At 40.9% G+C, this 24785-nt stretch overlaps 1 protein-coding gene across 1 annotated transcript in view; it reads right to left on the bottom strand.

Moving 5' to 3' along the window:
• ANOS1 (anosmin 1) overlaps positions 1 to 24785 on the bottom strand; it is a 99890-nt gene that overhangs the window by 15295 nt on the left and 59810 nt on the right. The window contains exons 5-8 of the mRNA XM_082220088.1: positions 17430 to 17614; positions 14918 to 15047; positions 2092 to 2297; positions 471 to 615 (exon numbers count right to left, since the gene is read on the bottom strand). Coding sequence (XP_082076214.1) covers positions 471 to 615; positions 2092 to 2297; positions 14918 to 15047; positions 17430 to 17614 — 666 coding nt within the window. The remainder of the gene's footprint in view (positions 1 to 470; positions 616 to 2091; positions 2298 to 14917; positions 15048 to 17429; positions 17615 to 24785) is intronic.

The following is a 24785-nucleotide window of genomic DNA, read 5'->3' as shown; positions in this document are numbered from 1 at the left end:
AGAAGGTTCTGACTGTGTAACATGACTGGGTCTTGCCCATGTAGTTAGTCACTTAAATACGGTCCCAGCCATGTGGGAAGTGCTCATGAACAAGCAGCAGCAACTCCCACATGTCTGGGTGAGTGTCTAAGGGCACCCAATTCAGAAGAAACAAAGGACCTTTTTTCAGTCTCTTTCAAATGCAACCATATTTAGCACTAACCTCTGTGGCACTCATTTTCAATGCACCTCTGGACTCACACATCCCTGAATGAAAGGAGGAGGCGATTTTCAAGCTATATCAGTCAAACTATTCTCTACACACAGGAAGGTTGTGCTGCAAGTAGATTGCTAATGAAGTGGGAGAGCAGAGAGCATAAACTATGAATTGGACATGTAGCAAAGGTGTCACCTAGAACATTCGTATAGACAGATATACCCTTCAGCAAATGTTATGAGATGTTAGGTTTCTTTCTAAAAACGGTACTTACTGTTAATAGCTGTCTGAGTGGAACTGAAGTAAAGAGACACTTTGACACTTTTCAGGCGTACTTGACCCCAGTATGTAACTGCCTGCAGTTCCACCATGAAGTTACTGTTCGGCTGTAGGCCTTCGAGAACTACATAATTCTGGGACTATAATTAAAAAATAAAATATATGCACAGTTCAGTGATGGATTTCCTAAAACACAATCACATTAGAAGTTGTGTGTTCTATCAAATGAACAGGTGAAAGTAGATAAACTGTTGCTGTCTTCTACTTCAACTTAAATTCAATAAAGCAACCATTTTGCCTACAATATAGGCACATTTTATTGTTTTGTGTATGACGGTTAGGAAACATTTACCAGTCACAAAGCTGGCCATTGCATTGATCCAACAAGGGGACTTGCCAAATAAAAATTTGTAAAAACTGAGATTTTGATTTTTTTAAAAAAACGGGATTGGAAAGTAGTTAGATTTTAGCACTCAGAGCTGGAGCAACTAGAACCATCTCCTCTTCCTTCGTTTCTTTTGTTGAGTTAGCAACATTTGGCTACATCACACTGTAGTACATTTGACACTATTGTACTTGAGCTGTATCAGATTTGGCAACAATTAGCTTACTACAGCATGTATCCGTATGTGCTGGGGTGTCAAATCTTTCTTTACAGGTATGCAGACTGAAGACTAGTTGCCAATCAGTTAGTGCACCCTATGGGCTTAGTTGCAGCAGGGCACAGACAGTCCCAGTAAATCATGAATTCATCTGTGTTCAGCAAAGTAGTGGGGCATACCCACACTGTCTCTTACCATTTTTTTGCCTTTTGCCCTTGCTGTAGTTTTAGTTTTAAAAACCCAAATCAGTGGAGCATATGAAAATCATTGTCCAAATGTGTTTTGGGGGTGTTACAAGACTATAGTGTTCTTTATTGTTATTCTCACACTAAACACAATCAGCTTTGGTTTAAATGGCACTAGATACTACCTTAAACTATTATACAGTAGTACCTTGGGTTAAGTACTTAATTCATTCCGGAGGTCCGTACTTAACCTGAAACTGTTCTTAACCTGAAGCACCACTTTAGCTAATGGGGCCTCCTGCTGCTGCCATGCCACCGGAGCACAATTTCTGTTCTCAACCTGAAGCAAAGTTCTTAACCTGAAGCACTATTTCTGGGTTAGCGGAGTATGTAACCTGAAGCGTATGTAACCTGAAGCATACGTAACCTGAAGTACCACTGTATTGCCTTTTCTATTACTACAATGTGAATGTAGTCAAAGGTAGCCTACACAGGTTTCTGTGCAGCAACTGTGGAAATGTCTGAACACAGTAAATTACAGTTATATAGGAAGGGGGCTTAGTGTTTGCTACTTCAGTGAATGAACCACAAGTTGCCAATGGTGTGAAATCAAACATTGTTTTATTATTTTCCACACACAACAAAAATAAATATGTCATCATTTAATAGCCTTCTTTAAAGTTTTTATGTTCCCCTTTGATTATAGCCAACACCTTAATATTCTCTCTGTTTCCTTTTAAGTATCATCTTAAATCAAGGTGTTAAGTATCTTTGACTTAAGTCAAAGTTAACAAGGAATCTACAATGTCACATTTTTAAATTTAATTACCCCATCTGTAGTCTTCCTTCTCTTCTTTTTAGCTGGTACAAAAGACTTGCTGTTGACTGTCCAACTCCAGAAGACTTTGTAGTGATGGACTGGAATGTCAGGTTCCTCTGGAAGATCCCAAATAATCTTGACACTTACACTTCCATCACTGTTCACTGTTGAGTTGGCAATTCGGAGATTAGATGGTGCAGGTGGAGCTGATGGGTCTGGTGGGGGAGAAGTAAAGTTAAGATGGCAATTTGTGTTGCTTTGCACATATGTAAACATCCAAATCCAAATCATCGCCGAAGAATTGATGCTTTTGATGGTTTTGAATTATGGTGCTGGAGGAGACTCTTGAGAGTCCCATGGACTGCAAGAAGATCAAACGCATCCATTCTTAAGGAAATTAGCCCTGAGTGCTCACTGGAAGGACAGATCATGAAGCTGAGGCTCCAATACTTTGGCCACCTCATGAGAAGAGAAGACTCCCTGGAAAAGACCCTGATGTTGGGAAAGATGGAGGGCACAAGGAGAAGGGGACGGCAGAGGACGAGATGGTTGGACAGTGTTCTCAAAGCTACAAACATGAGTCTGACCAAACTGCGGGAGACAGTGGAAGACAGAAGTGCCTGGCATGCTCTGGTCCATGGGGTCATGAAGAGTCGGACACGACTAAACGACTAAACAACAACAACAACAAACATCCAAATGTGCTACAAGATACGTTGAGTATCAGGCAGCACAACCACAACCTGTTTTTTTTGTTTTTGTTTTTTGTTTTTTGCTGCTTCTGATGTGTGCTGTATTGATATAAACTGAAAACTCAATTAAATATTTATTTGAAAATAAAATTAACCTACACAGTATGAAAATTTACCAAAAAATGAATTACAACCATGTAATAATTAGGTCCTTATATAAAAAATTAAGTCAATAATCCAGAGAAATGTACTACAGGAACCAAGTATCATAATGGAAAATGTTCAATATTTTTAAAAATCTAAGATGCCAGAATTATCCATTTGCAGAATACACATTTTTGCTGTTAGGCCAAAGCTGATAGTTCAAAGTTCACTTTCTGATTATTTTTGTGCAACTAGCTTTTAGCCTTAGATTAGCCTAATTATATTTATTTATTTATTTATACATACCCCGCCCATCTGGCTGAGTTTCCCCAGCCATTCTGTGTGGCTCCCAATCAAGTGTTAAAAACAATACAGCACTAAATATTAAAAACTTCCTTAAACAGGGCTGCCTTCAGATGTCTTTTAAAAATAGGATAGCTGCTTATTTCCTTGACATCTGATGGGAGGCTGTCCCACAGGGCGGGCGCCACTACTGAGAAGGCCCTCTGTCTAGTAATGCAACTTACATGCAGCACAATTTGCACTGCAATTTTATAGCCCCTACTGCCAGAGAATTCACCCCTGCACTGCAGACCAAACTAGTAGGTCTCACAGGGTATCAGAGCTGGAGTCAAGGGTAGGTCGGCAATTAAAAAAACATGGCGTCAGTGAAGTTAACTCTTTATTCAAATAAGCCGAAACAGCACGGGTCTAGTGATCCTAGCAACTCATCCCAGTAGGGCTTTTCCCAGTGAGGCAGTTGTGAGGATGAAGGTCCCTGCCTTCGCACCACTCTCTAAGGCTCCTCCTTTCCAGTGTCTTTCCCAAACAGTCACGAACTGTGTCTGTGCACAACCAATCTCTTCTCTGCTCTGTTCATTTCTCTGTGTGGTCTGGGAGACCAGCAGGCAGGGGATCTAGTCGCAGCAGGAGGGAGAGACTCCCTGGATTCTTCAGCAGCCTATTTCAACTCTGCCTCCTGGCCCCTCTCCTCTCCAGCCTCTGCTTCAGACAAAGTTTGAACTGCCCTCTAGCACAGCCTCTTCCTGCTAACTAAACCCTGTTACCTCTTCTACTTCCAACACATCCTCCTCTCCCAAGTCTGCTTCCTCTGACCACGCACTGTCATCCAACCACCACTTCCCTAGCTCTTCACCTTCTTTCCCATGGCATTCCCTTGAGGGTTCCCCAGCTGCTGCCTCCCACCACTCTTCTGCATCCAGCCAGTCCATGGCACAAGGAGGGGGTGCTTTAGGGAGCATACCCAAACTGTAGGATTTTGCTACCCCTTCTGTAAAAAGATATCTATATCAGCCACAGTAATAAGTGGCCTATCTGCCTTAGCCAGATAAGATGAGGTTAATGCAATCTAACCACTCAACAGAAACTAGCCTAGTTTAGGATTGTTAACATCAGTTCGACTTCAGCCCCTCACTGCTTAAGGAATGACAAATGCCCGATGATGCAGTATTAGATTCAGAAAATTTAATCCGCCAGATTGAACTAGGAGTTGTAATTTAGCATATGATATAGTAGCTTTATCTTGAGAAGGCAAGAAGGGCATAGCTATTGATAGACTTGTTGTTGTTGTTGTTGTTGTTGTTGTTGTTGTTGTTGTTTTATTTGTACCCTTCCTATCCGGTTTGGTTGCCCCAGCCAATTGAGCTGAGAGAGAAACCACATGTCTACTATGCCATACTAAAATGCTGCTATAGTATTTTGCAAACCACACTTCATTTTGAATGTCATATTCACTATGACATCAACATACCGTATTCACACTGGCGGAGGAAGAAGGGTGCAGGGGGAGTGCACTGTCCCTGGCAGCGCGATCCCGGTGGTGTGCAATCGCAGCTGCTCCCCCGCCCCTTCTGGGCGCCACGCCCCCACAGGTGGCGTGCCATGCCCCAAGACACGTGTCACGCCCCTGCAGGTGGTGTGCCGTGCCACGCCCCCCCATGCCAGAGCATGAAGCTCCGCCACTGCATATTCACTATACAAAAAATGCATTTGCTTTGAAAATACAAAGAGAACTCAAATTCTCTAGGACTAGTTTCTTTAGCATTTAGCCTAAATGAAGTAACATTAGCACACTCTCCAGTATTTTAAAATTTCAGTGATGTATTATGCTAGAGATAAAAAAGAGAAAAGAATGGCTACTGTACACAACAGAAGAAAATATTTGTGAGAGGTGAACTTTTTAAAAAACCAGTTTAATGGCAAGGAAGCATGGGAATGGTTTTCTTCTGAAGGTGCTGAATATTTATCTGCCTTTAATAGAAGAAGAATCCACCCTTTGCACATTTTGTCAAATTCAAAGGAAGATAGTGGCTCCAAAGCAGTGTGTATACTAATATTATGGTAACAGTGGAGTGCCACATTGTTTAAAAATGCATTTACTAGAAGAAATCTTTCGATACTCCTGATGTTTTATTATTATTATTCATTTATATCCCAACCTTTATATGATCAATCTTACTCGGATTGATTTACAAATAAAAATGTGTCCCAGAAAATTAGAAACAATGTTAAACAATAGGAAACAAATGAACAGAAGAATGATAAAACGTCCTGCATATAATTCACACAGTTTGTGTGTGTGTGTGTGTGCGCGCGTGTATGTGTGTGTGTACATCCTTCTTTTTGAGCTACTACTTGGCACCGAGTGAATCATCACTGTAGCAGATATTAACTGTTTTCTGCAGAGTTATTAAAAATAGAATTGAAAGTGAACATTTTCTCAAAAGTGTAAGCCAAATGAACCCAATTCAAGCCAGAAGAAAAGTTATTGTATTTAACTGAACATTTAAAAATAGACATTGACATTTGCTCATTTAATGCACAGTTCACTTAATTGTTTTTGTAACGGTAAATAAGATGCCAAATGCACTGTCCATGGCCAGACACATTAAGTTCATCAAATAAACTCCAAGATTAACGAGTTCACTGAAAAATCCTCTCATTTGTGGTATACAAACTGACACAACTACAGTTAAGGAAGACAGGACTTCCTATTTAGGGATTAGTAGATATGAAATAATTATCATGGGAGAAATTTGAATTGTATGTGCTTCCATCTTGACACATACCAGTCAAAGTCCTGGGCTGTAAACACAGCAAATTTATTGTTGTGTTTTGCTCAACAATTCTGAGCAATGTAAACATTACTTGCATGATGGGGGGAAATGCTTACTTCTCGGAACAGTTTAGCTGTCTTACGATAGTATTCTCTTTTTTTCCTCAGGCAAACTGCTATATTTTGGAAAGAGGAGACAGGCAATTGTTGCCTTACCTCTAGTTTCCTTTCATTTGCCTGCACTTCTGTTGAAGGGTAAAATGGGTATATGCCTTTTGATTTTCCCAGCACATCCTGCTTTGTTTTTCTCTCCTCATAGCCTGCAGAAAGCATAGAGGGAAGACAAGCAAGGCAAGGCACAGAATGACTTCTGAAATAGCCAAGACCATGCCCACCATTAGGAAAGGGCTGCACTGATAAGAGGTTTACTGATCTGGCAAGAGCAGTGTGGTTAGACATTTCCATAGAAGCCAACTCCTTAGGCCTGAGGTCCCTTTTCCCCCAAAAAAATATTTGAGGGGGACAGCCCCCCCAATTGATGGATATTGCCATTCAAATGGTGTGCGTGTGCCGTATCTTGTAATTGATTATTTGGAGTGGGGCTTGCCTGCCCCCACTAATATTTTATTCAAGTTGCCAACACCTGTTTCACCTGTGCCAAGACAATACTAGAGTCTGTCATGTGTAGTTGTTGGTAGACCGTACCTTCTATAAAACTTGAATACCTAATCTTACAGTCTTGACATTCTGTAATAATGTATCAGCTTTCCAGTCCACAAATCTGTCCCTTCATTCACCATCTCTAAACCAAATATGGATGGGCATATTTGTGTGAGGTAAAGCCCTGTCATTAGAAGATGAAAAGCATGCACAATGTTAGTTTGAATGCTACTGTTGCATGTTACGTTACCATCAAGTTATGAGGCTATTCAGCATACCTATTCTATGTGAAGGAATTATACTGAATATGTTTGGGTGTTCACAGATGGATATTTGTCTCTTTTAAATTCAGTCCTTGGTGGTCAGTTATGTAGTCAAGGCCAACAATAAACAGATGGGTTTTGGTTTAGCTCACAGAGCTATCCTTATTGTGAACAAGCCTTGGACTAAACAATGTGACAGATATAACACCTTTCACTCCCAGAAAGCAATAGCCTCTGAGTCAAGATTAACATCACACTTGCAAAGCACTGCAAATACAGCAATTGGCTAACAAGCACCAGACAAACTATGCCCATGAGGTATTTGTTTCTGTCCTTAATCAGAAAGCTTCATTACAACTTTAAATCATGATTCCAGTTCCTTTTCCAACCTAGATTTCAAGTTTGAACACAGCTCCACCAAGTCTATGGGAAACTTCTCCTTCAAACAGAAACCTAAGGCAGTGTGGTTTGCAAATTAAAGCTGATCAGTCTAGACAAAGAGCCTTTCCAAAAGCAAAGCCAAACTCTGACTACAGGGTTTTTTCTTGAGCCATGGTTTAGTTTTATTAAAGATCAACAGTTGGATACTGATTATTTAGCAAAAAAACATACTATCCAAGGGATAGCCCTGACCCCAAATTTTACTGTTGGGATTCCTCTTGGTGTGGATTCAGTGGATTCAGTTAGGGTGAAGATGGAGTGATCTCTGCATGAATAGGTGCAGGCATACAAGGTGTTTTAGTCTATGCTAATCCTCTAGTTGCAGACAACTGACAGAGACAACAGTGCAGACTAAGTAGCCTACACAGCCAGATGCAGTCAGTGTTAGGGAATCCCAATCCAGGGGTTTTTTACCTTCTCATTTGCTAGAGTGTCTAGTAAGTAACCAAATAAAAACATCTGGTAATGTCTCAACGGGCCACAACTATGGCTATAGAGGTAATGAGGCAACATTACCCCCATTTGGTCAGGTAAGTATAGCTTGTAGTTCAGTTTGCTTGCAATAATTGCTGAGTAGGTCTCCACAGTGGCTGGACAGAGCTGTGGCAAGTTGTCTGATAGTTTAAACTGAACTCTCAACACAGGCAATAGGTAAAAAGACATAGAGGATTAGGTAGATTTGACATCCAGGTGTGAGGTCTTGACATGTTGCGGAAGGCAGGTTGCGGAAGAAAATGATATAAAGCAGAGTCACCCCTGGTTCCTGGCCCAGGCTGCCCTGAGAATCCATAACCTGCCCGAGGCCACTAAAATTACCATTGAAAATGTATCACATCTGGATGAACATTAGTGTTGCATATTTAACTGGTGAGCATACTTAAATGGTGAGAGAAAAGAAAGAGAATAAATGAATTCATTCCACAATGTGTGCCATAGGGGGAAAGTACATAAGAATCTGGAAAACTCATTTTCAACTGTGTGTGTAACTGCAGGTTTAGCTATAAATTCAAAATCCTTTTACACTTTAGATGAGAGTGCTTTTCTCTTCTAATTTAAGGTGGGATCACCCACGGCTCTCTCTTTTTAAAAAAAATGTAACTCTTTAAAGGACCATTGAACCTGAACCACAGACAAGTTTCCAATTATTAAACAGCTTATGGCATATACAAAGGGATATGCTTTGCCCACTGGAATTGGCACATACAAACCAGCTGTGCAACAATATAAAAAAAAATCATTGGCCCCAAAGGAACAGCAGAGAGAATTTTATTGCTACCAGTGGGAGTCTGTTCTGCTTTTACAAACACTCTGTGTATGTGTATGCATGAAATCACAATACAGCATGGGCACTTATGTCCTGTGAAAACAATATTGCCCGCTTCACTTACTCCTGATTTTGTAGGAAATGCTAACACCATTCACCTTAGGGAAGAAAATCTGTTTCCAACCTTTGGACAAGAATACATATCTGTTTGTTGATAGGACCTAATTTTGGTTCTGCTACCATGGCATTGTACAGGCGTTCAACATAGTGCAGAGAACACTAAACAGATTTAAGGTCACATTCAATCTTACAACTAATCTGCAGGTATGTACTCAACTCTCAGTGGCACGTGTCCTTTTCTTATTATAAAAGTAATCTTGCCAAATGGCAAAACTCAGGCCTGATTTCTGGGATGGGGTTGCTTTTTCGACATCCCCACCAGCTTTTTATTCAAGTCGGTACTCAAGTCCCAAAAACCATGTACAAAAATTGTGCTGTCTTAACTAGCATTAAAGCATGCACATCTTCCTCTTCATTCTATCCATTATGTTTCTCGTCATTCTTCAACAAGTGCTGTATTCCCAGATTTATTTCCAGGTAGCTGAAAGCTGTTCTCAAAAGCAGTGACTAAAGGCAATTCACTAGATGTGAATGGGGTGAGGTGATGACGCACCATGTATGCCGCTTTGAAAGAAATGTGGCATAAGTAAATAAAAATCTGAGACAGGTAGATGTAAAGTAAATCTTCTAGGAGCTTATTGTGTCAGCTGTGAGAAGATATGTCTTCCCTCTTGCATCAATTGAAACAGAATGAAGAGGTGGTTGCTACTTGAGTATATAGACTTAAATGTCCTGATCCAGAACTCCTGTACAGATTCAGATATAACCCAAAACAGTTTGCATCCAAAATGTGAGGGACAACATATTTCATTCAAGAAGAAATACATGCAAATATATCAATGTCAACTGGATACTGTTAACCTCAAGTACAGTAGAGTGTTCACTGCCTTTTGCTGCACCTATGGTTCTTGAGATAAGAGCAATGCAGTGTTATCCAGAAATTTAAGAATGCTTAGATTCCATTAGGTTTCAGTCAATGGTGCTTAAGTACACAGTTAAGAGCTTGAACCCCAATGACTGCAAGCTTAACTCTATCTAGATTGCACCCAAGACCATAAAATACAAATTTAGCAACAACAACAAAAAGCATACTAGCATTGCATAAAAAGTATTGTAATGAATTTCTGAACCTCTTAACCATATTGTATAGGAAACAAACTGCTAAGATTCATTTTGTTTAAATTTGCCAAGTTCACCTTCACCTATGAAGAAAAACGTCAAGTATTTCAGTGACAATGAAAAAGCTGTCAATAACATTTTTATGAAATGTTATTGTATCTGAAGAAGTGTGCATGCACACGAAAGCTCATACCAAGAACTAACTTAGTTGGTCTTTAAGGTGCTACTGGAAGGAATTTTTTTTATTTTTATGAAAGATTAGGTTAACTTTAATGAAGCAAACCAATGAACAGCCCTTCCTACATGTTATACCTCTTTGTGTCTTAATTTAGAAAATATATATATATAAATCCTGAAATTTTGATAGGGCTTGTGACTTTCAACTGCTGGAGCACTTGAACTTGCAATTTCTGAAAATTAAGCTCATATTAGAGCAATATATAATTCTGCAAAGGAGATGGGTTTGCAAAAACACAGCTGCTACTACTACTTCTCAAAGTACAATATACATGCAATAAATACCAACACACACTGGTAGCCTACATACACCTGTATTCATGAGAATGAAGCGCTATGTTGCTCACACACAATACTGATAGTCTGTGCCTGTCAACTGTCATTAAGAGCAGCTGTATCATTTAGTAAAGATTAAACAAAATGTAAACTAAAACACAACCCTGTTTATTTCCCTTATTTGATGAGTTCCAAGCTGTCATTAAACTAGAAAAACAAGTTCTGGCCTGACTCAAGTTGGTATCAGTATATAAAGCCTATGTTGAAAGCAACTTATGATAGAACACACAAGTTTATCTCTGTCAATCTTACTAAATATAACTCTTGTAGATCTAAAAGCTGTATTACAAAACTGGCTAAGTTAATGTACCTGTGAATGAGATGAACAAGTAAAAAGCAATTGTTTGTTGCAGTTGTAGAATTCAGATTGCTTTTCATCTCCAGTTGACTAAGAGGTATTTAAGCTCTATTTGGGAATTAATAACTCCTGTGTTTGAAGACAATGGAGGACACCAGGACACTCTCTTGACACCAGCATGTATTTTGTGAACCTCTTGGGGAGGGGCCCCCAATTGTTTACTGATCCATTTTCCAAGGAAACCTTTTCAAATATCACTATATGTGTGAAGGTGTTCTCTTCAAACAAAGCACTCATATTTATTAAATCCAAATGAAATATGAATGGGATATTTCATCTTTGAGTCAGATTGCACATCCCAGTAATTATGCAAGCATTGTTGATTTAGGATTCTATTCCATGCTGATACTTCAGCATATACTGTTATGTTCTCGTTAAGGTATATGGCTGAATAAATTCATTTATTTTAACAAGTTTTTTATAGGGGTATTTTTTAAGAGACTGTTTAATCTGTCTGAGGCCAGTTTAAAAAGCAAACAAGACAGTGTGGGAATCATTAAAGGAACACGGTAACATCAAATTTTGCTGACAGTGCAAGCCTTTATTGCTCCCACTAAACTTTGCCTAAATTTTATCCTGGTTGAGGCAGCAGGAAGGGAATCTGTTCATTTGTATTGCATCCCATTCTGCGACAACAGAGCCTGCCAACACCAAAAGAATGAGAAACCTATTAACACTTCCTAGTGTCTATTGATAGGTTCTCACATGCTTTTCAGAATGTGATATTCACTACATGAAAATAAATCTACTATGGGACAGCAGGATTATGCTTCCAGGTTTTCAAAAAATAAATCATTTTGCAGTTGGGAAAGAGGAAATAGATTATAAAACGTCAGCCTTCAAATAGTATTGACACCAATGGTTTTTTTTTAATACATAAAACTTAGGGAAGTGCTGGGTGAGATCCCATGGACAGTAATACTAAAAGGAAAGGGAGTTCATGATGGCTGGGAGTTTGTTAAGAGGGAGATAGTAAAAGCACAACTTCAGGCAATACCAATGAGACGGAAACATGGAAGATGCCTAAAGAAGCCAGGGTGGCTATCTAAAGAACTTTTAACTGAGTTAAGATTAAAAAAGGATGTGTACAAAAAATGGAAAGGGGGAGAAACCACCAAAGAGGAATTCAAACAAATACCTCCAGCACATGTAGACACAAAGTCAGAAAAGCTAAAACACAGAATGAACTCAGGCTTGCTAGAGAGGTTAAAAGCAACAAAAAAAGGCTTTTATGGGTATGTCTGTAGCAAAAGGAAGAACAAAGAAACAGTGGGGTCACTCAGAGGAGAAGATGGTGAAATACAAACAGGGGACACAGAAAGGGCTGAACTCCTCAATGCCTTCTTTGCCTCAGTCTTCTCCAATAAAGAAAACAATGCCTGACCTGAAGAATTTGGAGCAAATGATTCAGCAGAGGAAACACAGCCCAGAATAACTAAAAAGATAGTACAAGAATACTTGGCTAGTTTAGATGTATTCAAGTCTCCAGGGCCATATGAACTGCATCCAAGAGTATTAAAAGAACTGGCAGATGTGATCTCAGAACCACTGGCAGTCATCTTTGAGAATTCCTGGAGAACAGGCGAAGTCCTGGCAGACTGGAGGAGGGCAAATGTTGTCCCTATTTTCAAAAAGGGGGAAAGAGAAGACCCAAATAATTATCACCCAGTCAGTCTGACATCAATACCAGGGAAGATTCTGGAGCAGATCATTAAGCAAACAGTCTGTGAGCACCTAGAAAGGAATGCTGTGATCACCAATAGTCAGCATGGATTTCTGAAAAATAAGTCATGTCAGACTAACCTGATCTCGTTTTTTGACAGAATTACAAGCCTGGTAGATGAAGGGAACGCAGTGGATGTAGCCTACCTTAATTTTGGCAAGGCATTTGACAAGGTGCCCCATTATATTCTTGTAAAGAAGCTGGTAAAATGCGGTCTTGACTATGCTACCACTCAGTGGATTTGTAACTGGCTGACTGACCGAACCCAAAGGGTGCTCATCAATGGTTCCTCTTCATCCTGGAGAAGAGTGACTAGTGGGGTGCCACAGGGTTCTGTCTTGGGCCCGGTCTTATTCAACATCTTTATCAACGACTTGGATGATGGACTCAAGGGCATCCTGATCATATTTGCAGATGACACCAAACTGGGAGGGGTGGCTAACACCCCAGAGGACAGGATCACACTTCAAAACGACCTTGACAGATTAGAGAACTGGGCCAAAACAAACAAGATGAACTTTAACAGGGAGAAATGTAAAGTATTGCACTTGGGCAAAAAAAAATGAGAGGCACAAATACAAGATGGGTGACACCTGGCTTGAGAGCAGTACATGTGAAAAGGATCTAGGAGTCTTGGTTGACCACAAACTTGACATGAGCCAACAGTGTGACGCGGCAGCTAAAAAAGCCAATGCAATTCTGGGCTGCATCAATAGGAGTATAGCATCTAGATCAAGGGAAGTAATAGTGCCACTGTATTCTGCTCTGGTCAGACCTCACCTGGAGTACTGTGTCCAGTTCTGGGCACCACAGTTCAAGAAGGACACTGACAAACTGGAACGTGTCCAGAGGAGGGCAACCAAAATGGTCAAAGGTCTGGAAACGATGCCTTATGAGGAACGGCTAAGGGAGCTGGGCATGTTTAGCCTGGAGAAGAGGAGGTTAAGGGGTGATATGATAGCCATGTTCAAATATATAAAAGGATGTCATATAGAGGAGGGAGAAAGGTTGTTTTCTGCTGCTCCAGAGAAGCGGACACGGAGCAATGGATCCAAACTACAAGAAAGAATATTCCACCTAAACATTAGGAAGAACTTCCTGACAGTAAGAGCTGTTCAACAGTGGAATTTGCTGCCAAGGGGTGTGGTGGAGTCTCCTACTTTGGAGGTCTTTAAAGCAGAGGCTTGACAACCATATGTCAGGAGTGCTCTGATGGTGTTTCCTGCTTGGCAGGGGGTTGGACTCGATGGCCCTTGTGGTCTATTCCAATTCTATGATTCTATGATTCTATGAAAATTTGCTTCCTTTGAGAAGTTAAAAATTAATAGCAGCTAATAACTATAAATTGTAAGAATGGAGCCACTCTAAGATACTATAACTGAGGAAGTAATCACAACTTTGTCCAATAATTATTGCTTGTTGTTTGCAGGGTTTTAATAATGTTTGCATTAAAAACACTTTAAATGTGTTGAGTGGATCAGAAAACATCTTGTTGGACCACCAGCACAGTCACACAACACTTTGAGTTTAGTGTAACACTAAATTGAATATAATAAGGGTTTCACATAATAGCGCTATTGCCCTATCAGAACATTTGTAGCAGTACACCTTAAATGAAACAGGTCTTTTTAGTGTATTTTTGGATTTTATATAAGCATTAAGGTATTATTTGCAGAGAGACATTGGGGCTTTTCCTTTTAGAAACTAGAGGAAGCTGGGTGGCTCTTGTAAAGGACTAGACTAATCCAGTAACTCTAGTATTTTTAAAGCTTAGTGGATTATTAAATGTTCCTAATTTAAAAGAAAAGAAAGCCAGAATTTACACACACTAAAGAAAGTATGTCTTAATTTATTTTTTTTCAGAGCAATTGTTTATGTGTGAAATCATGATTATGTCATGAAACGTGATTGGAAAATAAATACAACATACAATGAGATAGAAATGCTGCGTCCTAGTAACAGCACAAACTGAAGCAAATAAGAGACGGAAATAAAATTCTAAATGTTCAAAAACTGTTTTCTTAAAATGGCAAGAAGTCAGCATCACTAGTAAAGCTCAAAAATAAGCCAAACTGTATTAGACGCTGACCGTGCCAGCAGATAAACAGTCTCAGATTATTTTCACATTTGATGTTGCACAAATACATAGAGAAATCTCAGTTGTTATTACTAATGATAATGTTCAAAGAAATTGAAATGGGGGGCCTATTTGTTACAGCATTGCTTGAAGGATCAATGGCACCTTCAAAAAGAAAATGATAAACTACCTTGAAGCCATTCATAAAGGCAATGATTCAATACACGAAGAATCACCTGTTGGGAAGTTGCAACCACAGAAACGTAGAGGGTTGGGTTGCATTCCAGGTAAAGACAGATGTGATATGCTCAATGTTGACACCAACCTTTTGAAGAGCGGAAGTGTTTGCTAGGAGCTGTGAAGCCTCTAGTTCCATGCACATTAATGGCAGCCACTCGGAATTGGTACCACCTGCTTGGCCTGATGTCGGACAGTTGTATTCTCTCCTCTGTAGTCTGCAGTAGGAAACCAGGTTAACACAGAGACTTAGTTTACTCTGAGTGAGTGAATCCTGTAATCACTTATACTTTATTTATTCAGGAAGGCGGAAGCCTTGGGTCATCTTTTTCTCCTTCTTCATATCCTTAGGTGCACAGAAAATGGCCTTATGTCAAGCAACTCTTTGTTTATTGAGTCTTTCCTGTGCTACCTGATAAAGGGTGGAATTCAAAGTAGCACTAAGGAGATCACTGTCAGCACATACTTGCCACATGGACCAATTTCCATTCTCCTCCACCCCACCCCACACACATGTGCTGTTCTGAAGGTTCTCCTGACCTTGCAGTGCCAATTTGGGGAGGCATAGCAGGAAAGAGGGAGGGAGCCCTATTGTGCTAGAAGGACTTGCTGCTCTGGCTCCCATTAGTGCAATGATTTAGTTGAATCAGGGCCTTAATTTACCGTATTTTTCGCCCTATAAGACGCACTTTTTCCCCTCCAAAAATGAAGGGGAAATGTGGGTGCGTCTTATGGGGCGAATGCAGGCTTTCGCTGAAGCCTGGAGAGCGAGAGCGGTAGGTGCGCACCGACCCCTCTCGCTCTCCAGGCTTCGCGGACCTCTCCTCAAGCAGCGGGAACGCTCCCGCTGCTTGGGGAGAGTTGCCGGCATCCCGAAGCCTGCGCGCGCTGATCTCAGCGCGTCCAGGCTTCGCGGATCTCTCCGCAAGCAGCGGGAACGTTCCCGCTGCTTGGGGAGAGTTGCCGGCATCCCGAAGCCTGCGCGCGCTGATCTCAGCGCGTCCAGGCTTCGCGGATCTCTCCCCAAGCAGCGGGAACGTTCCCGCTGCTTGGGGAGAGTTGCCGGCATCCCGAAGCCTGCGCGCGCTGATCTCAGCGCGTCCAGGCTTCGCGGATCTCTCCTCAAGCAGTGGGAACCACCGCTGGGCTCCCACAGCTTGCAGAAAGCTGCCTGTTTGGGGGCTGGGGTCGGGGGAAGCTCGGGCTGCCCCAGCCCCGCGCCTGGGGGGAAAATAATTTTTCCCTTTATTTCCCCCCAAAAAAACTAGGTGCGTCTTATGGGACGGTGCGTCCTATAGGGCGAAAAATACGGTAACTAAAGTTTCTACAGACTGAATCTGGGACAGTCTGCATGTAGAGCAAGTGAACTACCACCATATGAACTTGTGAACCACAGATGTAGGTTGGATCTTCATTAGTAATTTCATACTGCACCATTTTGTATGACTAGCTGTATTTCACTCCTTCATGGAATGTGTTCCTTTGGTAATGCAGCACTTGGGTTGCCATCTTTCAAAAAGTGAAAATCCAGACAAAAAAATCAGTTGAGCTTTTTTTGTGAAATCTTTTTTTAAAAATTGAGTTTTTGAGCTATTTTTAATGAAAGTCGCCAAAATCTATGCTACCAACATGGGCTGCCATATGGCCAGATTTTCCCAGATATGTAAGCAATTTCTGCCCGGACGCTGTTTATAAGGGCTAAATACCAGCTGTGTCCGGGAAATTCTGGACGGATGGCAACCCGGCGCAACACCAAGAACATTTATTTGCCATAGATGGGAATTTAACTTAGCTTCTTTTAGAGTTTCCCTGTATAGTGGATGAAAAAAGTTTTTTCTCGACACTACCTTCAGTCCATCAACTGTAAAATGGAACCTATCCCAGTATTTGATGCAACAGATTAACAAAGATATGCCTCTGTATGCAAGCCCAAGCAACACAACATTGAACAATGCATCTATGAATGAATACCAGGGATCAAGATTTTTGCTATACTTGTTTCTGGCAAGTAAGAGAAGCGCTCTCTCAACCCCGGAGCCGTGAAACAGAACTGGAGATGATCTCCACCCCTCAAAGCCCAAAAGCTCAGCAGAAGTCTGGAATTTTTATTGGCTCTGTGCTTGTCAGACATATCAAGCCTCCAGCTCCTGTCTCCAGCTGCAGGCTTCCCTCTGTGTCTGATATTTGACACCTAACAGGCACAGAGCAAGCCAATGTTTCCCCACCTTGGAGCTGAAGTCAGGAGTTCCATGGCTTGCCCCCACACCTGGTGAGTCTTCAGAGTCCCCAGAAAGCACAGAGTCAAGAAACCACTGACTCCTGTCTTACCCTGAGCTTAAGGGGACCAGGGGCTTCTTTTTAAATTGGCAGAATCAGTCATCTACGCTTAACCCTGGAAAGAGGAGCAGCAATTTTTATGGACCTCGCTTCACTTCTTGGTGCAGCAAAAGTCTAGATTAAAGGCTGCACTTTGGAGGAAGTGAGTCTCGGGGACAACAAATTCATAGCTGGCCACCAAGACTAGCCAAAACTATTTCACTGCCTGATACTCAGGATGAATGGCCTGAAAATAATGCAGATTTTATGTAGAAAGGACTAACCTGGGCTACAGTTTGCCAACTGGTAGCATCATCTTCGCTGGGATGAATCCCATAGTTCCATCTCCTTTGCACCACATAAAGCACAGGCTCAATAGAGATATTGAATTTTGAAGACCACTTCACTTCCAGCTGTCCAGATTGAAGTTCACTGAATTTTAATTCTTTTCTGGGTTTCAAAGGGACACCTGAAACATAAGCAATGCATGCAAAGAAGCTGTGTGTAAGTAAATTTGTAGATCAACTATATATTTAGTACCACTAAATTTACAGCCCAAAGAGATCTATCCTCATTATCATGCACTTTACCTTACTGTTCTTCTCCAGTGACTGAATCAGAACAGAAGCATATTGATGAGTCACACTATTCAACCACAAGCCATCCCAAGAGTTGCAAACAGTGCCTGTGGTTGCAATGACATCTTCAAAAGCTTCCATTAGTGCCCACAAAGCCTCTGAGCCACTTCACATGGTCATGAGGTGGCCAAGGTGGTTACCTGTCCCTGCCTCTCCCCCCCCCAAGAAGTATGTAGAGCTTAAGGAGGAAGCTTTAAGATAAATGCTTTTTCTTTCCCACTTCCTCTTGTAGCACTCTGTGATTTCAAGGCTCGGATTAATTCTACTGAATCCGACTTTTACCCAGATGGCTTGGGAAGCAGTGAACTGCGCGCACACAGTTTCTCTTCCTGTGTCTTGGGGTGGTGGGGCTGAGCCAGGGGAGGGGAAAGTAGTGACCAAACAGGGGTGGCACCCCCAAAACTTGTTGAAAAATCAAAATGTTCCCATTGGTGACCCTTATTCCATTACATTTGTTTGATTAGTAGTACTGGTGAGTTTACAAAATGAAACCAGCTATTTAATTCCTCCAGGTGATCCTTTCTGCAAAGAAAGTCAAGACTGAACCAAGCTCTTTGCAGATGCAGCCATTTATAGCAGCAAGCAGCCATTTCTGTGACCACGGTGGTTGCAAAAGGCATCACTATACTAGGAAAGCAGCTGCTAGCTATTACATACTGTTTCACATTGGGAATTATCTTCAGAATATGGTACCTGTAGAAGGGTTTTCAAGGCATTGGGGTGGAATAAAGCCAACATCTGTGTGATGAGCTAATATACAGGTTAAATGGGGGACGGTGGCAGAACTCACATATTGAGAGCCCCACAAGTCTTAACAAATTTCTATGTAATATTGTTAAATGATACATCATCTTTAGAGAAAACCAAAGGCTCAGCCTTGACTTCAGAGTATGGAGTTCTAAAATGGACTGCGCATTCAGTACAGCAAACATAGAAGCCAAATCAGTGAAAACTATAATTGAAACAAGATTACTGTTTTCACTGACTGCTCTATGTTTGTCATAAAATTCTCATCATCATTCTTTGCACACCCTTATCCCACACGTAATATGGATCCCTGCCCACTTTCCACATGATTGGCTGCCATTTGTGAGGAAGGGCACACTGTGCTGTAAGTTCACAGGTAAGTGTACTTACATCTTGCAAAAAAATGAGAATACCTTAACAGTTATAGTGGTACATCAGGTTATGGACGCTTCAGGTTACAGACGCCACTACCCCAGAAATAGTACCTCGGGTTAAGAACTTTGCTTCAGGATGAGAACAGAAATCATGTGGCGGGAGCATGGCGGCAGCAGGAGGCCCCATTAGCTAAAGTGGTTCCTCAGGTTAAGAACAGTTTCAGGTTAAGAACGGACCTCCAGAACGAATTAAGTTCTTAACCCGAGGTACCACTGTACTGGTTTTAGCAGCTGCTCCACATTTATCATAATAGGCAGTTCTGCTTCCAGAGAGGTCAAGCTGGAATTTCTCTCTCTCCTCCTCTCCCATTTTTTTGAAGTGACTGCAGATTTAGAGGACTGTTTGAGATTTACATAAATTCCCAGCTTAGTTTATGACTTTGGCAAAATCTGAGGTTTATTGTTTCAACTTCTTCACTTCTATGGATAAACAAACCACCTTTCCTAGTGATCGAAAAACAGACCCTTTCTCCAAGTGTTCCAGTGTATTACACACACGAGAGAGAGAGAGAGAGTGCGTCCTAAAATTGCCAGGAATAAAGCATATCATCAAAAGCTCATACATTATTTTTGGATATCACTAGATAGCCACCTGTCTTCATACACTGTAACTAATATTGCTAAGAATGATATTTCAGCTTTATGCATTTGAAAATCCATGCTTAATTATTATGTATAATAACCCTCCAATCTGAATGCTGAGAAACCTTCCATCTGTTTTACATTAGGGCTCGTTGGATTCACTTGATTGGAACTAACTTAGCCCCCCTGGTGGCTGTAATTGTGTTCAGATGGTTCTTATGAGTGCAAGCAGAACATAGCACAAGTGCATTTTGGAATATTCCAATACAACCAGAATAATCAATTTCAAGTCCAGATGTACATTTGCAGTCATTTAGAAATGTGCTTTTTATTAGATAAAAAGATTTGTATCCATCGTTGAAGCACAAATTAGTCCTCTGAACTCCAGATTTCTTGGCTTTTAGAAATATGTGTACCTCTTGGCCTTTTACTGGGTTAATACCAGACAGGTTTTATTTCTTATCTTCCCCCTGCCATTATTTATTTCATTTTTTTCCATGCAGAGCTGCCGTTGTAGAACCGCTGTTGTCCACCATGTAGACTTAGCATTAAATGGTGACAGGTTGGGCTGAACTTCCACAGTAGGCAGCATTCAAAAGAACATCAAAGGCTTACTAGCTTAGATTCTAAATTTAGATCCTACAAACCTGTGTGGCAGCTTGAGTAGCAGCACATGGAACACAAATCAAGTTCAACACACCAGTGCTCCTTAGTAAATTATAAGAACAAATATAGATTTGATGCATTAAGAGTTGTTAAGTCAGGTTCTCCAACAACAAATAAATAAATCTCCTTTTACCCACAGCACATATTAGCAAGAATTGTAATGCCTTTGTAAGTTACAGTGAATATCTGAAGTATGGTGAAAGTTAGCCTTCACACCCAGTGTGTATCAATATCCAGATACATCAGGAAAAAATTATAATCAAAATGTGATTGCCAGCATTCATTACTATAACTCCCCAAAGATGGTCCTGTGAATGGGTGGCTCTCAAGCCTGGATAAATGGTCAAATGCCTGCTTTGGAAGAGGTCATACTCCCCCTGAAGGAGCAGGTTCATATTTTGGCGGGGTGCTCCTCAATCTCTGTCACTAGAGGCTCGGGTGACCTCAGCGGCTAGGAATATCTTTACCAGCTATGGCTGGCAAGTTGGATCCTCCTAACAGAAGGTCCATGTTGTGCTCAGCCCTGGAACTCTTCCCCAACCGGCTTGTGGGCAGGGTTTGCCCCGCTCCAGCCGGTGATGCCACACTTATGCCACTGGCCTTTAGCCAATCGGCAGCGTTGGCAAGTTTGGGGGTTGGGGGTATTTATTTGGCAGCACGACGTGGGGACCCCCTCTTGCTTTGCACTGCCAAACACCCGCCCGCCCACCCGTTAATTAGGTTATGTTCCGCCTTGCTTTGGACTTCAGTTGGTCACCTGTTTTGGAACGGGGGCCGGGTAGGAATTTTTTCCCATGTGGCAGATTGGCTGTGGCCACTTGGTTTTTGCCTACCTCTTAGCAATTGTCACAACTTTGTAAGATTTGGTAGTTAGGCATTGCTTTAGGGGAATGTGGGGGGGGGGAGGTGCGGCCATCACCTGCCCCTCCAATTAATAGGGTATTCCATTAAAGGAATCCGGGGGTCTGGATCTTGTCCGAAGCCCAGAGAGGGGCTAGGGCCATGCCAGGACCCCCGGGAACCCCAGGGATGAGCACCAGTCATATACATTGATGGAGCTCCCCTTGCTGGTAGTTTACCCTTCCAGGCTTCCTGCAGGGTGGGGCAGGAGCCAGTTATAGTTTTGATACCAATGCCTAAGCCAATACCAGTCACATTTGTGTATTTAATAAAGTTGTGGCCAAAATTTGCCCATTAACATTAAAACTAAATTCTGTCTCCACTATGTCTTTATTACCGTGGGGAGTGGCTTTTGGAGCTCGGAGCACAAGACAGATAACATCTGTTTCTGGACTGGAATACTAGTCCACTACTGTACATACACTGATGAGCCTCAGCTTGGATTCCTGCAATGAATTCTGTATGGGGCTGCTCAAAATTCATCTCCGATTCATGGAGAGAGGCGTATATTACGGTAATTCCGAAATCAGACTTGGATACGCTCGATATAAAGAATTATAGACCAATATCACTGCTCAATGTCGACTATAAGATCTTTGCAGGAATAATGGCGAGCAGATTAAAAAAATACTTGAATAGAGCGATCCACAGGGATCAAACCGGATTTCTGCCCGGTAGGCAGATTAAAGATAATGTAAGGCATATAATTAATATAATTGAATACTTGGACATCAGAATCGATATCCCCGCAGCCTTAGTCTTTATAGACGCCGAGAAGGCCTTCGATAATGTATCCTGGCACTTCATCATAAAGTGTATGGAGAAAGTAGGAATAAGAGGGCCATTCCTAAGAGGTATAAAATCGATCTACTCAGACCAGAGAGCGAAACTAATTATCAATAGTAACCTGACTAACTCATTCAAGATTACCAAAGGCACAAGACAGGGGTGTCCTTTATCACCCCTGCTATTTATTTTGGTCTTGGAAGTTATACTAAACAAGATAAGAGATACATCGGAAATAAGAGGGATTAGAATAGGCACCAAAGAGTACAAAGTTAAGGCTTATGCCGATGACTTAGTAGTTTCATTAGAAGACCCCGCAAAAGGGATTAATACAGTGATTGAGCTGATGGAAGCGTTTGGCAGACTTTCTGGTTTTAGACTGAACAGAACTAAAACGAAGATGTTGGTAAAAAATGTAGACGAACAAGTAAAAAATAAAATCGAGTTGGAATCCGGGATAATGGTATCAAAAAAGGTTAAATATCTGGGTATCTGGATCACCCCAAAAAATATAAATCTGGTGGAAGATAATTACAATAGAACTTGGAGAGAGTGCAAAAGAGACCTGGAAAGCTGGAGTAGATTAAAACTTTCTTGGGAGGGGAGAATGGCTGCCATTAAAATGAGTATCCTCCCAAAAATGATATTCCTATTCCAAAATATCCCAGTAGTCAGGGGCACAACCATGTTCAAAGATTGGCAGAGGACCCTTTCCAGATTTATCTGGCAGGGTAAACGAGCCAGAATTAAGTATAAGTTGCTCACCGACAAGAGGGACAGAGGAGGGTTCGCGGTCCCTAACCTACAACTATATTATGAGGCTTCGTGCCTCTGCTGGACCAAGGAATGGATAGTTTTGGACAACACCGACCTATTGGATTTGGAGGGTTTTGATGTTAGACATGGGTGGCATGCGTATCTGTGGCAGGATAAGGGGAAAACACACAAAGGATTTTCTAATCATATTATAAGAGGAGCGTTGTTGGAGGTGTGGAACAGGTGTAAAAGATTAGTAGAAAAAGATACCCCATGGTGGCTGTCACCCGTTGATATTTTAGTAACTAAGAAACTAAATATGGAAGGTAAAAGGTGGACATATGCTGACCTCCTAAGAAGATCGGATAAAGGATGGGAAATTAGACCCTATGAAGAATTAAAAGACAAATTAACGGGATGGATACAATACCACCAAATCAATGCTGTTTGGAGGGAACATAAAAAAGCTGGAATGAGCAAGAACAAATCTAAATTCCAATTAGAAATAATAGAAGGAAAGTCTAAACTCCTCTCTAAAATGTACGACCAGCTATTAGAGTGGGATACAATGGACGAGGAAATCAAAGACGTTATGATTAAATGGGCCATAGACTTAGGACACCCCATAGAATATGAAAGATGGACAAAACTCTGGACTAAAGACATGAAATTTTCAGCTTGCGTCAGAATCCGAGAAAACATAGCGAAGATGATGTACAGGTGGTACATCACCCCAGTAAAATTAGCCAAATTGTATAAAACCGGGGAAAAGACGTGTTGGAAGTGCAGGAAGAAAGAGGGAGACTTCTTTCATATGTGGTGGTCCTGTGAAGAAGTAAAAAGGTTTTGGGGGCTGGTTTACGATGAGTTAAAAAAGGTCCTAAAATACACATTCCCTAAAAAGACCGAGGCATTCCTTTTAGGAATGGTGGGAGAAGAAATTAAAAAAGACGACCAAATCCTCTTCCAATACGCAACAGTATCCGCAAGGATACTGTTAGCTCAGAGTTGGAAAACACCTAACATTCCAACGATTAGTGACTGGCAGAATAAATTAATCGAATACATAGACATAGCAATGATGACTCAGAAGATCAGGCAACAAAGAAATAATAAATTTATAAGCGATTGGAATAAATTTCTCTCATACATGGAATCGATTTTAGGAAATGTTAAAGTCTCAGTCGGTATGATATAAAAACCGCGAGGTAGCAATAACGATTGGATGAAGACACTGCTGAATATATTGTTGAGTTATGGCTCTCAACGTGGTGGTGGGAAGTTAAACAGTGTAATGGATTTGTATAAGGTTTACGTATTTAAGCTGTAAGGAACTCAATTTGGTATGTATATGCTTACTTTACTTCTTGTTTTTGTTTTTTATGGAAGATGTATATATGCTTCTTTTAACCGTTGGAATATAATAAAGCTAAAATTTTTAAAAAAAAAAAAAAAAATTCATCTCCGATCATCAGCATTCCCCCATGTATGTCAATTCTCGCTAAATTAAGGGCATTTGCTGTAGTGTATGAATTGTTTTTCTCAAGCACAGCTTACCTCTGCCCCTCTCCCCACCCCAAAAAACTTCCAGTACACTTCCAGCATGTTCCAGTTTCTGGCAGAAGAGCTAATCATGTAATCACCTACAAGCAACAACTCTGATTAGAGTCAGGATTTTTAAAATAAATGTAGGAGTGCATTCAAACATGCCACACCCAATAACTGGGTGTTACCAATACTGTCTGTTCTGCCATCCCTTTCCTGTGAGGATATATCTAAGAGTCACTAAGGTGGGAATGGAGAAGAAGGTCAACCAAGGTTAATCATTTTTCATTATTACAGAGGATCTAATCCCATGTCCATTAAATCTAGTGAAATAAGTGAATTATTCATTTGAAATATCTTTCTGCTTTTAAAGCCAAATTAATTCATTCAGCTTTAATCAACTGAAATTTCAAAAAGTATTTTCCTTGGGGGGGTTCTATTTTTTATCTTAACCTAACTAAAGTAATAGCGATGTATCATTTCTGTATTATATTTTTTTATAACAATACAAATTTCTTCTACAGTACAATTTTTCAGAGCATAACATTGTTCTTAAGAAAGTTTGTCTGCTACAACTTCCTGTAAG

This window comes from Podarcis vaucheri (assembly GCF_965113315.1).
Source record: "Podarcis vaucheri genome assembly, chromosome: 4".
NCBI lineage: Eukaryota > Metazoa > Chordata > Lepidosauria > Squamata > Lacertidae > Podarcis > Podarcis vaucheri.
Note: the sequence above shows the minus strand (reverse complement) of the source record. Positions and strands in the feature narration are given on the sequence as shown.